The 14,825-nt window shown below is 48.3% G+C and overlaps 1 protein-coding gene across 2 annotated transcripts in view; it reads right to left on the bottom strand.

Moving 5' to 3' along the window:
- Positions 1-14,825, bottom strand: part of ppargc1b (peroxisome proliferator-activated receptor gamma, coactivator 1 beta) — a 54,278-nt gene that overhangs the window by 24,536 nt on the left and 14,917 nt on the right. The window contains exon 1 of one of the 2 annotated variants that reach the window (XM_084952586.1): positions 3,924-4,490. The exons of the other annotated variant lie outside the window; for it this stretch is intronic. Coding sequence (XP_084808712.1) covers positions 3,924-4,079 — 156 coding nt within the window. The 5' untranslated portion in view covers positions 4,080-4,490. Of the gene's footprint in view, positions 1-3,923; positions 4,491-14,825 lie in introns of those variants that run through there. 2 annotated transcript variants of the gene reach the window in all.

Here is a 14,825-nt window from a genome sequence, read left to right as displayed (position 1 = left end):
TCACACACAACTGGGACAAACATTAGCTTCTCTGGTGATTCATAACTTGAGTGAAATTAGGCTGTCATGTTTTTGTATATGCATCACACCTCCTCCAAACTTTGTGCCAAAAATCACGATAATAAAAATAGTGGAGCGTTGATAATAACGTTTAACTTTATTGATCCACACGCAGGAATCAAAGCTCGGCTACTGTCCTGGCAGCTGGACGCAGGCCTGTTGAAATGTTGCGCAAGGTCAGTCACAAGTCCGGTCATGTGAGAGCTGTCCCAACTTCCCTCAAACACACACACACACACACACACAACCAACACCATACAAGGTCAGGCTCTCTGGACTGCACACCGCAGGAGGCTGAGAGCGGAGCACTGGGTGGTGTTTCCAGGTTAGCGAGTTTCAGAGACCGGGCTGCCCTCAGGGCCTGCAGCTCCAGATCAGCTGAGATTACCAAACAGCTGATGTTGCAACAGCACTCACTGCAGAATCACTGAAATAATCCCGGAACACAAACGGAAGTAATCGATGCTTCGATCGACACCTTTCCCAAACTCCTGATCCTCTGAGCAGCGAATCCACGATTAGTCTGCTCCCCGTGGCTTTAGTGCGATTATGGACATATTTTATCGGGACTTGAAATGACCCAAGCTCGTCTTTGACAGACGCAGTAATGAGGAAAAGGAGGCGTGGCACAGACGTGAAGGTGAGGTAACGGACGCTCCCATAGAGCTGAAAAATGGTGATGAGAGGCGGCGGATGGAGAAGGTGTAATCACATCCCAGCTCCGCATAAAGAACTGACATGGAGGAGATAAGGCCTTTAACGCCCACTTTGTTGTAAGTCACTTTGACAGGAAGTGCTTGGTGCAGGAATCTGACGGCCCACAGAACCACGCAAAGCTCACACACAGCAGGAGAACACAAGCTGACGCAGTGATCCCTGCAGCTGATCGCAGTCACAGGGTCTGTTTGAAGGCTCACTGCGACACACCTGCGAGCGGTGGAAGGATTTCAACTTCCACGCAGCCGGTAAAGAAAGGATGAGCTTAATCACAGCAGACAAAAAAGTGCCCCTCCCTCCTCCCCCCACAAAGAGCCAATTACCTGCCGTTTGATTATTGAGGCACAAAGTGAGACAGTGAAAGCTCACAGGGGTATATGCCAAGGCTGAGCGTTTAGTCCATTTGTCCCGAGAAGCTTGACTGAGCACCACAGCGTTTTTCCCTCACCACCTCCTGCGACAGCTCACCGTGTAAACTCAACTTTAATCTGCTGATTGACCAATAACATGCAGATGATGCCACAAACATGCAAACATGGTTCTGTCAGGCTGCTGTAACATAGCTTGGCTGCTGAGATCTCTGATCCATCCATTCTGCTGCATGGGGACTCCCAGAGCAGCTCTGCATGACTCACAGCTCAAAATAATCCTCCTTTCTCTGATACCGAGCCTCCGTGCAGAACTTCAGTTCATCCTTGTTGATTGGCTGCCCTTCGCTAACAGCAGGATGGTGGAGCCTGAGCTCAGCAGCAGCAGCAGGAGGGAAACGACCTGCTCTACCACACCGAGCTCTTCACACTCATTCAGACAGAGCCACGGGACGTTTGTCCATCAGAATTTCCAAGGCACTGATGGGACAGGTGTCACAGGTGTGTCTGTGCACAAGAGAAAGCCCCGCCCCCAGATCTCTGTTTCCTTACAAAGACAAACAGCTCAGAGCTGGAACAGGGTCTGGATTCTGGACTTACTCTTTTCTGTCTGAGAGAAGAAAGAAGAAACTTTACACAACGTAAATGTGCTATTACAGTGTGTGTGTGTGTGTGTGTGTGTGTGTGTGTAAACCACACACACTTGTAATAGGTGTATATGTGTGTGTCCTGTCATAGTGTGTTTGTTACTATGTTTAGCTCTTATCCTGGTCTCATGACCAGTTCTTCCACAGAGTGCTGCTGACTCGAGGAGCTGCTGCCAGACACACAGGAGTGTGTGTCTGTGTGTGTGTATAGTGATGAGTACAACTGAGGCCAACTGAAGGAGGAAGTGAGATGCTGCTAAACCAGAGTGCTGTGAAGTACTGGCTGTTCCCATCACTGCTGCTGCTTCAGGGTGTGTGTGTGTGTGTGTGTGTGTGTGTGTGTGTGTGTGTGTGTGTGTGTGTGTGTGTGTGTGTGTGTGTAGCGGGGTATAATGACTTGTCCTGCTGAGGTGCCATTTTTATGTTGTATATTTAAAGCAGGACTGAAACAATGTGTGATCACAGATCTGAGAACAGCCCCACCCTCTCCTCCGGCTTCACACAGGTGTCCGTTCTTAAATCTCCCAGTAGGAACCCTGGACCTCCTCCAGCAGGGGGAAACCGTCCTTCAACATGATTTTCATTTCTGGGTGGTGATGAAATGTCATAAAGAGCCACGGCCGGCCGAGACTATGTCTGTGTGTCAGCCTGCACCAAAGGTCATGACCTTCAGTGTGATCAGACCTAAACTCTGGTGGATGCTCTGTGTGAGAGCTCTGCCCAAAGACGTCACAGGTGAAGCATCTTTGACCTGTGAGGTGAGGTGATCAGCAAAAAAAGAAAAAAAAGACAAAAATTTGACTCGCCATTTACTTATTTAAGTATTTTTTCCTATTAAAAAACATTCAGCTCAAGACTCATTCCACGCACTTATATAAAAATAAATTAAGGTGCAATATGGACTTTATGGACAATACTGGGCATCCTCTGCACACGGCCATAAACAACCAGAGGAGTCTGTTCAGTGAGAGGTTGCTTCTCCAAAGTCAAGGACAAGCAGACTTAAAAACTCCTTTGTCCCACACGCTATCAAACTGTTTAACTCCTCGCTGGACGGGAGAGGGAGGGGAAACAGGGGGACAAAGGAGGGGGGGGCAAGTAAGCTGTAGTGCCTTTTCCCTGTGCAATAGTTTTTGTTAACATCCAACGGTGTAATAGACTCACAATACTTGAAATGTGCCGTTCCCTTGTATTCTTATTCCTATTTATTCTATTTATCCCTTTTGTATACTCTGTATTTATATATGTGTATATGTGGTATATTTCTGCTCACATTCTGCACCTTCTGTCTGTGCTGTGCTACTGGAAACTGAATTTCCCAGAGGAACCCATGGGATTAATAAAGTTTCACCTAATCTAATCGAATCGAATCTATAGGGCAGTACAGGGCTTTGTATCTACCACTCCGCTGTGATATAATGAGCGGTCACGGTCACGTGGCTTTCTGTTGCCCTGGAGGTCCACCCATTTGTAGTTAGGGCAACAGAAGATGCCTGGGACAGTTCAGCTGTAACTTTAAACTTTTCCTGCTTATACATGCTTGGAACGATCTTGTCACAGAAGTGGACACGCAACGGGATATCATAGCGTGGCTCAAGCACGTTCATCATAGTTTAACCCCTTGTTTTGCACAACGGAGTACGGCCTCACGTCTGCAGCTAAACACCCCAGTAGCTTTTGTAATAGCTTTAGCCCGGTCGGATTGGGCAGCAAAGGGCTGCTTAAATGCCGCAAAGTCCTCTGCTCCTCCACTTGGACCGCTAGCGCTGACCATAACTACCGCTTGACAGACTGACCACCATACACATACTTTTCACGTGCGTGCCGAACCGTGGAGTGGGATCGGTTCAGATTACGGATCAACCGTGATCCGTTGCACCACTACTGATAACAGCCTCCTGCTGAGCTGAGTGAGCATCTCACCACCTCACGTCTAACTATCTGTTAGCTGTGGTTCTAAGATTGTTCGTGCAAGCTCGGCACCACAAACTCCTGAATCCGCTCTGACGAATTACACTCAGTCCCACTCAGCGTTCATGAAACTGTCATACTTTTATGTCTCTGGTCCGTCTGTGAAGCTCCGCCCTCCCTCGTTACTGCCACAAGCTTCAAATGTGAGCAATGACCCAACCTTAGCAGAGATGAAGTGAGGACCAGACAAATTGTGGTCAAGAGTGCGACGTGGGGAAGTGCTCGACCTCAGGCTGTTCTGTTTTGACATAGCCAAAAGTACGCTTCTAGATTCTGTTTCTTTCTTCTTTTCCTCCCCTTCGTTCCAAATCCTCATTTCATCCCCCTCTTTAAGTCTAAAACCAGAAGCTCAGGCACGAGTCAGCCAATCAGAACATTTTGATTCATTTCAGTTTCAATGTTGAGAAACAAAACTTCTGTTTTTGGTTTTTATGGGAATATTTCTGTGAGCGTCTCTTCTGCTCGCTGAATGAGCCGCATGTCAGAGACTTCCTGTCCAGCTTGACAATGCGACAAACATTGTCCGTATGCAGGGTTCGGGTTCGTCCGTCCGTCGTGGCTCGGACTCGCAAGGGTTAAGAAACAGAGTCCGGGTTTCTTTGGGTTACGTGCGTCGTGGAATCCGGCCCGTCTACCTGTCTCTCTTTCTTCCTGCTGGCAGATCCGTTACACTGATCTCACCTCCAGCCAACCTCTGTCGCTCTGAAACCTAATCTGGCTTCATCCACCCCCCACACCCCACCCCGCCTTCACGACTCCTCCACCTCTCAGGCAGGAAGAGCAGCAGAGGCGTGGGGCTAAATCTAGCCTGAGTATAAGAGGCTAATGATGCCAGGATGGAAATACGCACGTTAAGCTGACCAGTCTTTACCAGACTCGACAGGCCGGAGCTGTGCTAACACTCTTCCTGTTGTCCCGTCCTGCCCTCAGGTAAATTATATCCACCTGAGCTGAAGAGCCATCTGTGAGACACAGCCTGGCAGTCGCTGGACTTATTGACTGGGCTTCCTGGGATGTAGGCAGATCCAGTAAGACTTCAGATTAGCAGTAAAGGCTAAATCCGACTATTCTTGGGGCTGATGGGTACAAGTCTGAGACAGGGGGGTGGGGGGGCAGGTGTTTTTTAATTACACCCACAAACAGAAAATCAAAGCCCTGCAACCGTAGAGAACACCTGGACCCAAAGTGTGAACATTCAGACAGTGTGGAGTGACAGCGAGGTGCAGAACGGTGATGGAGCGAGGAAAACGAAGGCGAGCGGCTGGCGGACGGAGGCAGAGCCACTGAGTTGGCTCTGCAGGGCTGCTGGGTAATGGGAACTGAGGGGGAGGGCCCATTTAAAGCTCAGGTATAAGAGTGTCGGTGGCAGCTGAGATAGCATGGAGGCCGAGCCAGCTCAGTTCATTCAGGCGGCGCCTCGAAAGCGAGAACAGAGCAGAGAGAAAGAGAACGAGGAAGAACACCTGCGGTGATGAAAGAGGAGAGTCGGCCACACTGAACTGAACTGGCTCCACTTCCAGTTGAACACACAGAGACGCTCCAATGGACCGCCGGCACAGCTAAACATGGAGAGGAAGGCCTCATCGTGATAAATTAAAGAAACATGAAGTTAAGCTTAGACCGAGTGTCCTCTGTATCCTCCACAGTTTCCCTTTCAGAGACCTGTGCTGATTGAAGTGCCACTGAGCACGCTTTATCCCTCAGTGTCTACGCACTTCCAGTCTCAGGTGTCCGGCCATCCCAGTATCTCATTCCAGAGCGCTGCAGCTCGCCCTTTAGCTGCTCTCCATCCATCAGCCCAACTCGCCTCCTCTCTTAGAGGTATTGAAGGCTCCATGGCACTGCTGCACAAAGGTCGGCTGATCGATGAACACTCTTGTGTGGCCCGACTTACTGTTTAGAGTAAAAACTGAGGTAAAGGTCTGTCAGGTGCCTCTGATGGGACCTGTGTGGATGTGCGTGTCCCAGGTCTGACACATATTAATACTCCATCCTGTTATTCTTGAATCTGGGATCGTTCTCCGTGTTTTTATCTCATCACAGGAAACCCTCGCCGGCAGAACACTGCCGATCATCCACGTTCTGATGTCACACCTCTGCTGACATCACTACATCTCAGACTTTTCAAGATGAAAACTGGAATTCAGTTTTCCAGATGAAATTACTTTATTTAATCTTATACCTCAGGCTTTTACTGTGAAATATACACAACAGCAGCTGTATATTTTACCTGCCCTGTTTCTGAGCCCCGCCCCGGTCTGCTCTCACCTGGTTTCCTACAGCTCATTATTTAACCTCTCACCTGTGAAGCTGTACCTGCACCTGCTTCCATCATGTCTGCGAGGTCTTCAGGGATCAGAGGATCTGACAGGCTCCTCAAAGCTGTGCTAGCCATTAGCGGAGCTGATCCCAGCCATACGTACACACCCGACCCAAGCTCATCCACCTCCCTGTGCTCCTACAGCATTGCCTCCACCCCTCCTCCTCCTCTTACTTCATGCAGTCCACATGCTTGTTTTTGCACTGAGGTGCTTGTTAAAGGAGCAGGAGTATCCATCATGCCTTTCTGCTCCTCCTCTTCATCCTGTGACACGTTCTGAATTTTATTACTGCCCCAAATTATTCCTGTGAACTTCAACCTCACATCGCTCACACTGATCCCACTAATGTGCATCCAACCACCCTCCAGTAATCCACATCTATCACAGCCCCCCCAGCTCCACCCACCTCCACCCTGTTAATCTATATTTTCAGTCAAACACAGTTTGTAATCTCTTAACAGGATTGAGAAAATCAGAGAGAACCTCATCAGCGAGGGCAGGTCAGCAGGGCAGGGGATAATGAGTGCGTGTGTGTGTGTAAAGGAGGATGAAACTAACAAAGAAGGATGAAGGCTTCATCGCCAGCAGGTGGATTCTGTGGGAATCTGATGGTCAGAGGTTTCCTGACCATCAGTGACAGGAAGGAGTCCTGCAGCAGATGGTGAGGTCGCCACAGTGCCCTGACATCATTGAGTCGATCTGGGATTAAATGAGGAAGACTCAGACAGCCTAAACCATCCGAAGGACGGCGGCAGGTTCTCCAAGACAGAAGCAGGAGTGCAGCAGGAGCCTCGCCTCACGTTTGACCAATGCATGGAAACCGTTTTCACCGAATCTGAGACGCCTGCATGGTGCCACACCCACTCATTCTGAAACTACAGCACTTCCCCCTGACCTTAATTCAACTGTGACAGGTCAGCCAATCAGATTACTTCACTTTCATTTAAACTCACGGTCACGCCTTTTTGACCCGTCAGCCTATCAGATTTCATTAATCGAGGCCAACTATATGTTAACCCCAGCTGGTCAAACTTGTTCACAAACTTATTTCAAATCTAAACTTAAAGATCTCATTTTCAGCCTCCGGACCAAACGGAGTCTGCACCTCCTCAGCCTCGCTGCCGTCCTTCCTGCTTCATAACCACGCCGTCAGCAAAACTGCAGCACGCCGCAGCAGAGCACATGCCTTCAGGTTATTGTGACTAAAGAACCGCTGAGGCTCAGGAACACGTCAGACAAACAGAGCAAGGACGCCGGGAGGAAATACGATCCTTTCGCCTCGCAACGCGATATGGCGAGTCACAGCAGCGGCAGCGGCAGCGGTGGGCTTTAATCAATCATCAAGAGTCAAATTAGATAATGGCTCAGCGTGTGGAACCACCTGATTGCACACAAAGCCCCTACAGGTGGACTCAAACTCACAGAGGTGTAAGGCATCACTTCCCTGACCCTAAAACACCACAGAAAGGAAGGTGGCGAGCTCACGGAGCGGGCTGAGGGCGGAGAAGGTGAAGTAACGAGCTGGAGGCTTGCAGGCCCTGCTGCCCTCTGCTACCGTGACATCCACGCACTCTGGACTTCTTTATCTGCTTGTCAATCAATCACAACAGCCAATCGATCAGCCTTCACTTCCTGGCACGGTCAATAACAGGAGTGGCCACAGCACATGCATCTGAGTCCAGAACAGATCCGGGAAACTTCCAGAACCAAATTCAACCTGCACCCATCTGTAGTGTGTGTCTGTCGTGTGTGTCTGTAGCTCAGCTCAGACGTGTAAACCTCATGAAACCGTGAACACTCAAAGCTAATTACACGCCTAATCACATCCTGTTTGCACTCGTACAAACATAAACAAATCTGTGTGTGTGTGTGTGTGTTTCTGCAGGCTGCAGGTTACAGTGTGGAGCTGCATCAGTTCTTGGTCAGTTAACAACACCTACTGAGCGCGCGCGCACACACACACACACACACACACACACACACACACACACACACACACACACACACACACACTCATCAGTGATCCAGAGTTCGTCTGCAGGGCACTCTCACTTCTCTTCTAATGGAACGTGTCGTGTGTAACTAATAGAAAAATCTTATCACTGCTGGACATCTCTCACATACGCACACACACACACGGCTGCTTTCTCAAGGTCGTTCTGATACTCGTAGGAAGTGTGTGTGTTTGAGTGTGTGATCTGCAGGAGGACAGACAGCAGTGAAAGCTTCAGGAGCATCAGAAACATCATCGCACACAAGCACTGATCATACAGACAACACCTCTGCCTCCCCTTCAATCACACACACACACACACAAACACACACACACACAGGTGTGAGTGCAGCCAGCTCATCAAGGGGTCAAGCAAATTCAAGCTTTTAAATTCCTCCTTCTATTTGTGTGTGTGCAGTATGTGTGCGTGCGCATCCTCTCTCTCTCCATCATCCTTTCCCCTCACTCTGTTTCTGTGCTCTTTCACTTCTCCTCAACCACCCACAGATTCCCCCCCCCCCCCCCCCCCCCTCCATTGCCTCCACCTTGTCTCACTGTAGCAGAGCAGAAAGGTGAAGCCGAGCATCACGACACACCCCGCCCCTCCCTCTCAGTCTATGCCTCCCTGCATCCACAGAGTCACGACTCCTTAATGGTGCGAGAAGGGCAGCTGAGGCGGAGGAGATGGGAACATGGAGGAAACAGCTGATGAATCTTTTTTCCTGCTTTCCTGAAAGCACCTGAATGCAACAATGGGACCTTTTTACCCAGGCTGAATCACAATGCGACGGCAGAATTAAGATATGATGGAGTACCTTTCTGTACATTTCACTCTGACACAAACAGAGACTAACAGCTGCCCACGAGCCAAATACATCCCATTGATCAACAACAAATAATCAATCAGCTTCTTTCCAAGACCGCGGCCACTACTCACCTTTACCACTCTCAACGCGCTCCAGATGCTGACTAATGAAGCCAGTTTGTGTCTGATTGTGTCTGATTGTGTTGACGCACCTGCTCCTGAGACCCAACGATCCGCTCACATTAAAGAAAGCTTAATCACCCAGCGACCCCCGAGTTTCACCGTCAACACAGTAAAACCCACAGAGCTGTGGGTCACCCATAAACATGTTAGGTGGCAGACAGACACGCTGTAAAAGACGATGATTTGAATACTTCATCTAAGATTTTTAAACCTTAGGAGGATCGGGGCATGTGGCTGAAAGGTCAGAGTGCAGCCAAGAGGAAAAAGCGGCATCGTCACAAACCAGCCATGAGCATCAATTATCAGAGCTCACGTGCAAACATCAGTTCCACAGAGGACTGATTCGCAGGCGCTCATTCCACTGACATCCCTGAAACTATAGATGGATCAGGACCAGCAGCTTTCCCGAGGATGCCTCAGCTCTCCGAGCAGCCCTGAAACCCACGCCGCTCCTGATCTCTCCTCTCCGAGTCTAAATATGGAAGTTATTTTTGCAGCCACGCTCGTCATCCATCTCTCCCCTCTCTCCTCAGGGAGCAGCTCTAATGCAGTGAGAGAGACGCAGGCAGACCTCCAAACATCAGCAGAGCCTCCTGCCTTCTCCATCACAGAAACCCACACACTCCCATAGACACCCACGCACCCATAGACACCCACACACCCATAGACACCCACGCACCCATAGACAGCCACGCACCCACAGACACCTACAGACATAAAACTGAAGGAAGAAAAGGAGGAGGTGAGAAGCTCTTGGGAGAAAAGGTTCAAAGTTCAATGTTCCAGTGTCACTTTATCCTTGGTGTGTGTCTGTTTGTGTGCATGTGTGGGTGTGTGTGAAGTTTGGGGCTGTCACTGTATCCTCCACCCCTCCTCGCCAGGCCACCCCACAATTTGTTTTGTAACTCTAGCAGCTTGGATGGGGGGCACTCTGACCTTTATCCTGGACTGTTGGTGTGTGTGTGTGTGTGTGTGTGTGTGTGTGTGTGTGTGTGTGTGTGTGTGTGTGTGTGTGTGTGTTGGGGCGCTGGTGTTGTGGGGTTAAAAAGGGCACAGTGAGAAACAGCTGTGCCAAAGAGTGGCACATACTAGACAGTAAATAAAAACACACAGACAGAAAAAGGCCTGGGGCTGCTCCACTCGCCTCCCACTGCCTCTGAGCCCACTCCTCGTCTAACAGAAAGGTCGCAGGTTCGATCCCAGCAGCAGACATGCCCTGAGCAAAACAAAAGGCCTTCCAGCCGAACACACACACACACCATTTCAAAACAGTGCAGATGTGACACACACAGCTGCTGATTCTGCAGTGTGCTTCTCACACTGTAAAGATGATCCAACAGGTTTCACGCACATAGAATAAGCGTGTTATATTTGCACGCATCACGGAAAGCTCAGCGTTCTTCAGCCATCAGCCAGCTGATTCCTCCAATCAGGAACCCTATGTGGAGAAACAGAAACACAGGTTGACAGTGACCTCATCCATGTACCATGTGACCTGATCCCTACTGAAGCTCACCTGACCCCTTCCTCCCCGCACACCTCTTTACGCGCATCCATATCACGGCATAGAGGGCAACGACGAGCCAGCCCAGTCACACTCGGCCAATTATGGAATTATGTAAAGTTGTAATAAACTTGCAACCAATGGCTACAAAGTCCCGGAAGTAAACATGTCAGACTCTCACTGCAGAGCTGTGTGTGTGTTTGTGTGTGTTATTTCAGCTGATGGCCAAGCAGCATCATGATTAAATACACAGAAATACCTCAGAGCTGTTTTACATGAAACACCTGAAGCAGTGCAAGGATCAGGAGGCTTCGGCTCAGGGTCACTAGTGCAATGCAAAACAATGGCTAATAGCCTGCAGCTAACACTGTTCTGCAGTCCGACTATCACATTGTGTCAGGTGACCTCACACAGAGGAAAGATTTCCTGTGGGTCGCTACTGAGGCAGCTCAGCCAGAAGATGGAAAACAACCCGAACTGTAAAGAGAATAATTTGAGTCTGATCACTGACCCACACTGCTGCAGGTCACATGGAACGCCTGTCTCTGCTCTGATTGGCTGTCTTCAGTGTTTGATTCAGCTCTTCATTCCTCACACATCCTCCAGATCCATCCTCATCGCCCGTAACACACACGCTGCTGTCAGAGCAGTAGCACATTCTACTGAGAACGGTGTGTTTTCAAGACCAGAGCGAGTGAGCACGCACACTCTGATTGGTTTTGACTCGGCACTCAGAAAACATTAAACTTTCAGTCAAGAACACTTTGATTTTCTATCAGGAAAAAGACACTAAAGTCCCCACAGAGAGAGTGTGTGTGTGTGTGTGTGTGTGTGTGTGTGCGTGCGCGTGCGTTAGCTGACTCATATCATCTGTATCCTGCTAACTTGGAGACAGACGGCCGAGCCATCTGCTCACAAGGCAACAACAAATCAGTGACTTTTCCCAGCAACATTGCTCTCAGCAAGCCGCGTGATTGGCCGGCAGAAGCCGGACCTGAATATCACTGACTCAGACTCTGTTTGGTGGATTCAGACTTTAAATGTTGTAAATGTGGTGCCACCGACCAATCAGGACCAACTCGCACTACACAAGAGAGGAAATCCAGAGTAATCACGCTGCATCATTAAGACGGTGTTCGGTGCCCTCACTGGTGTCGTTGTATTCTTATGCTGCACGATTTTGCATAAAATGAGAATCACGATTTTTTTGCTTAGAATTGAGATCACGATTCTCTCATGATTTTCTTTTCCAATATAAATATTTATTGCACTTATTAACTGCACATCAACTTCGTAACAGTTGAGACTGAACATAAAAACAATAAATAAACATAAAAACAACAAATGTCTCACATTTTGTCGTTGCCGCAAAATGTTGTACTGCTTGTAATTCCGTCTCCACCGTTGCTCGACACTGCGTGTATAGAGCAGGTAGTGCAACATTTGAAAAATAGTTGCGGGACGGCACTGTGTAGCGTTTGTCTAGGGTGTTGATCATTTTCCTAAATCCCTCGTTTTGCACAGTGTTGATGGGAGCCATATCTTTAGTCAGGTGATAAGTGTTAGTCTCCGTAATTTCTTTGTGCCTGCGGGAGTTCGACCGGTATAGGGAAGCGCTGTATAAGGTTCCTGTTATTGATGTTTGGGTGGCTGACCGGTACGGATTTTCTCCTGTCACTTTCTTGGCCTTTACAGCTTCGTCATCTCTCACGTGCTCTCCGTAGTTTTTTCTCTGCCAGCCGGCTTCTGTATCACGTGGTATAAGGCTCCGCCCTTGTCATTTGTTGAGCAGGAAGAGTGAGCACTTGTTTTCATGCAGATTATGTCCCCGATCAAAATGCCGTACAATCGTCATCTTTTTTTCTTTTTTCTTAAAATCGTTGTCATTTGGAAATGAGATCACACAAAAGTATGAATTGAGATCGCAATTTTCTAACGATTAATTGTGCAGCCCTAATTCTTAGAGCGTCGCAGCTGCAGTGTCAGGGCTCAAACCTCCTCAGAGTCTGGGTAATTTATATCTTGGGTTACAGACCAGTGAAGCCAGTAGATGTAAGGATTCCAGTTCCCTTTCTCAGTCTGCCTCACAAACACCACAAGATCTTCCGCACTCATCATATGACCCACTGAGATCAGGTTTAAACTCAGCCTGGCTTCCACATCTGATTTAACAAATACGACCAAACTGAGCTAATGGGAGCGATCTGCAGCTATCACCTCTGTGCAGGCCCTGTCCTTTACCGATATCCCAGAATGCATCTACCCGTCAGTATGACAGGATTACACCCAGACCAGACCTTGTTTGGGTGAGGTAAGAGATTTGCAGCTTTAACACACACACACACACACACACACACACACACACACACACACACACACACACACACACACACACACACAGGGTCAGTCCGCTGAGCTTCATAGTGATGACCTTTCACCTTTCAGGAGCAGACGATCTGTTGCAAACCCAGAGCTGACAACATTCATCATGCACGTCCATCTTTCTGCCACTGTCATGTAAACACACACACACACACACACACACACACTCATAATAACCAAAGCTCCAAATATACGATCCAAAGCCACGGGGCTTCACACACTCCTGCAGTCAGCCAACAACATTATTCTGACAAATAACCTGTAATTCCCACCGCTGGCCGGCCGCCAACACAAACCTTCAACCCCCCCCCCCCCCCCCCCCCCCCCACACACACACACACACACACACACACAGTGACAGCTAAAGCAGAAGTCGGCTGTTTGATGAGTAATTTGCTGCATTTCTCAGGATAAAACAGGCCGGTTACCTGGAGGCAGCAAAGCTAATGTGTACTGTTGTGAGTCTGGAGCCTTTTGTGCTTTTGTTTAACCAAAAACACACAAAGATCCAAGAGGGAAAAATGTCTGGAACGCTTCATAAAGAGCAGGAAGGAATCGTCTTTAGGTGAAGCTCAAAGGAAATCCGTAAAGTCTGAAACCACGGCCTCAAATCAGATGGCTGGGAACACACCGTTTGTCCCGGCACATCACAACAAATATAAAGGAAACAATCCTCGATCGTTGCGTTCTGCTAATTATTCTCACCTGTCTAGGTGTATTTATTCAGCACTTGCAGGCTCGAGCCTCTTCATACTGTAGGGGTTAGGGTTAGACCCAGACCCAGCAGTCTTAATAATCATATCACCAGGCAATTGGCGGCATTGGAAAGGAAAAACTCCCTTTTAACAGGAAGAAACATCCAGCTGAAGCAGGCTAAGGGAGGGGCAGCCATGTGCCGCAGCAGCCTCCACCCGAGAATCACTGAGTTCATGTGTGAAGCCGAGCTGAACGAAAGCTGGCGGCATGGTGGTGCAGAGTAGGGCTGCCACGATTAGTCGACTAGTCACGATTACGTCGACTATCAATATCGCCGACGACTAATTTAATAGTCGACGCGTCGTTTGAAGCTTTGTAAGATCCCAAAAGACACAGGAATAAGTAGTAGGATTTAAGAGTGTAATAACGGACTGAAACAGAAGATGGCAGCACTGCATGTACAAGGATGCCAGCTGCCGTTAAACCCCGAAGAAGAAGAAACTGTGTCCCAGAATTCATAGCGCGGCCCTGCTCAGTTTCCAACAATGGTGGCAGCTGGTTAGTTTTAATGTTACTCTTATTATTCTTTCTGGATCACAAAATAAACGTTTAACATATTTTCAGACGAGAGTGTAACTGTGTAAACTTCAAACATCTGCTCAGTTTATCAAGACACCACATATTTTCAAAAGTGCTCCGACGTTTTCGGAGACGTCTGTTACCCACTAGCTCGATAGCTAGCCGGGGTTACAGGCTCATTAGAGCCGGTGAGAACACCGGACTCCTGGCAAATCGTTTTCAAACCCACCACCGTCTTTCGCTACTCAGGTTAAACATGATATATAAGTCACTTAGATAACTTAAAATGTTATTGTTTGGCTTTTTTCAGTATTTTATTTGTTCCTGAGTAAATCGGTTTGGCTGAGATTAAAGTTATAGTTTTTACACAGCTGAATAAACGTCAAGCAGACAACTGATTATCAGAAGTGTGAGATGCTCGAGAATATACTCCGGTGTCCTGTTATATTTTCGATAGCAAGGAGCAGACGACTGAGTTTATTAAACTCCACCGAAACAATCTGCAAACTTCATTAAAATTTAATAAACTATCATCTTGTCTTTATTTTTAGTTAGCACATACCTTAAACACTTAAAGCTAAAAGCTAATGATAGTTATA

The sequence above is a fragment of the Perissodus microlepis genome, chromosome 2, assembly GCF_051167445.1.
Source record: "Perissodus microlepis isolate ML-2025 ecotype Zambia chromosome 2, ASM5116744v1, whole genome shotgun sequence".
NCBI lineage: Eukaryota > Metazoa > Chordata > Actinopteri > Cichliformes > Cichlidae > Perissodus > Perissodus microlepis.
This window is presented reverse-complemented; position numbering and strand designations above follow the sequence as displayed.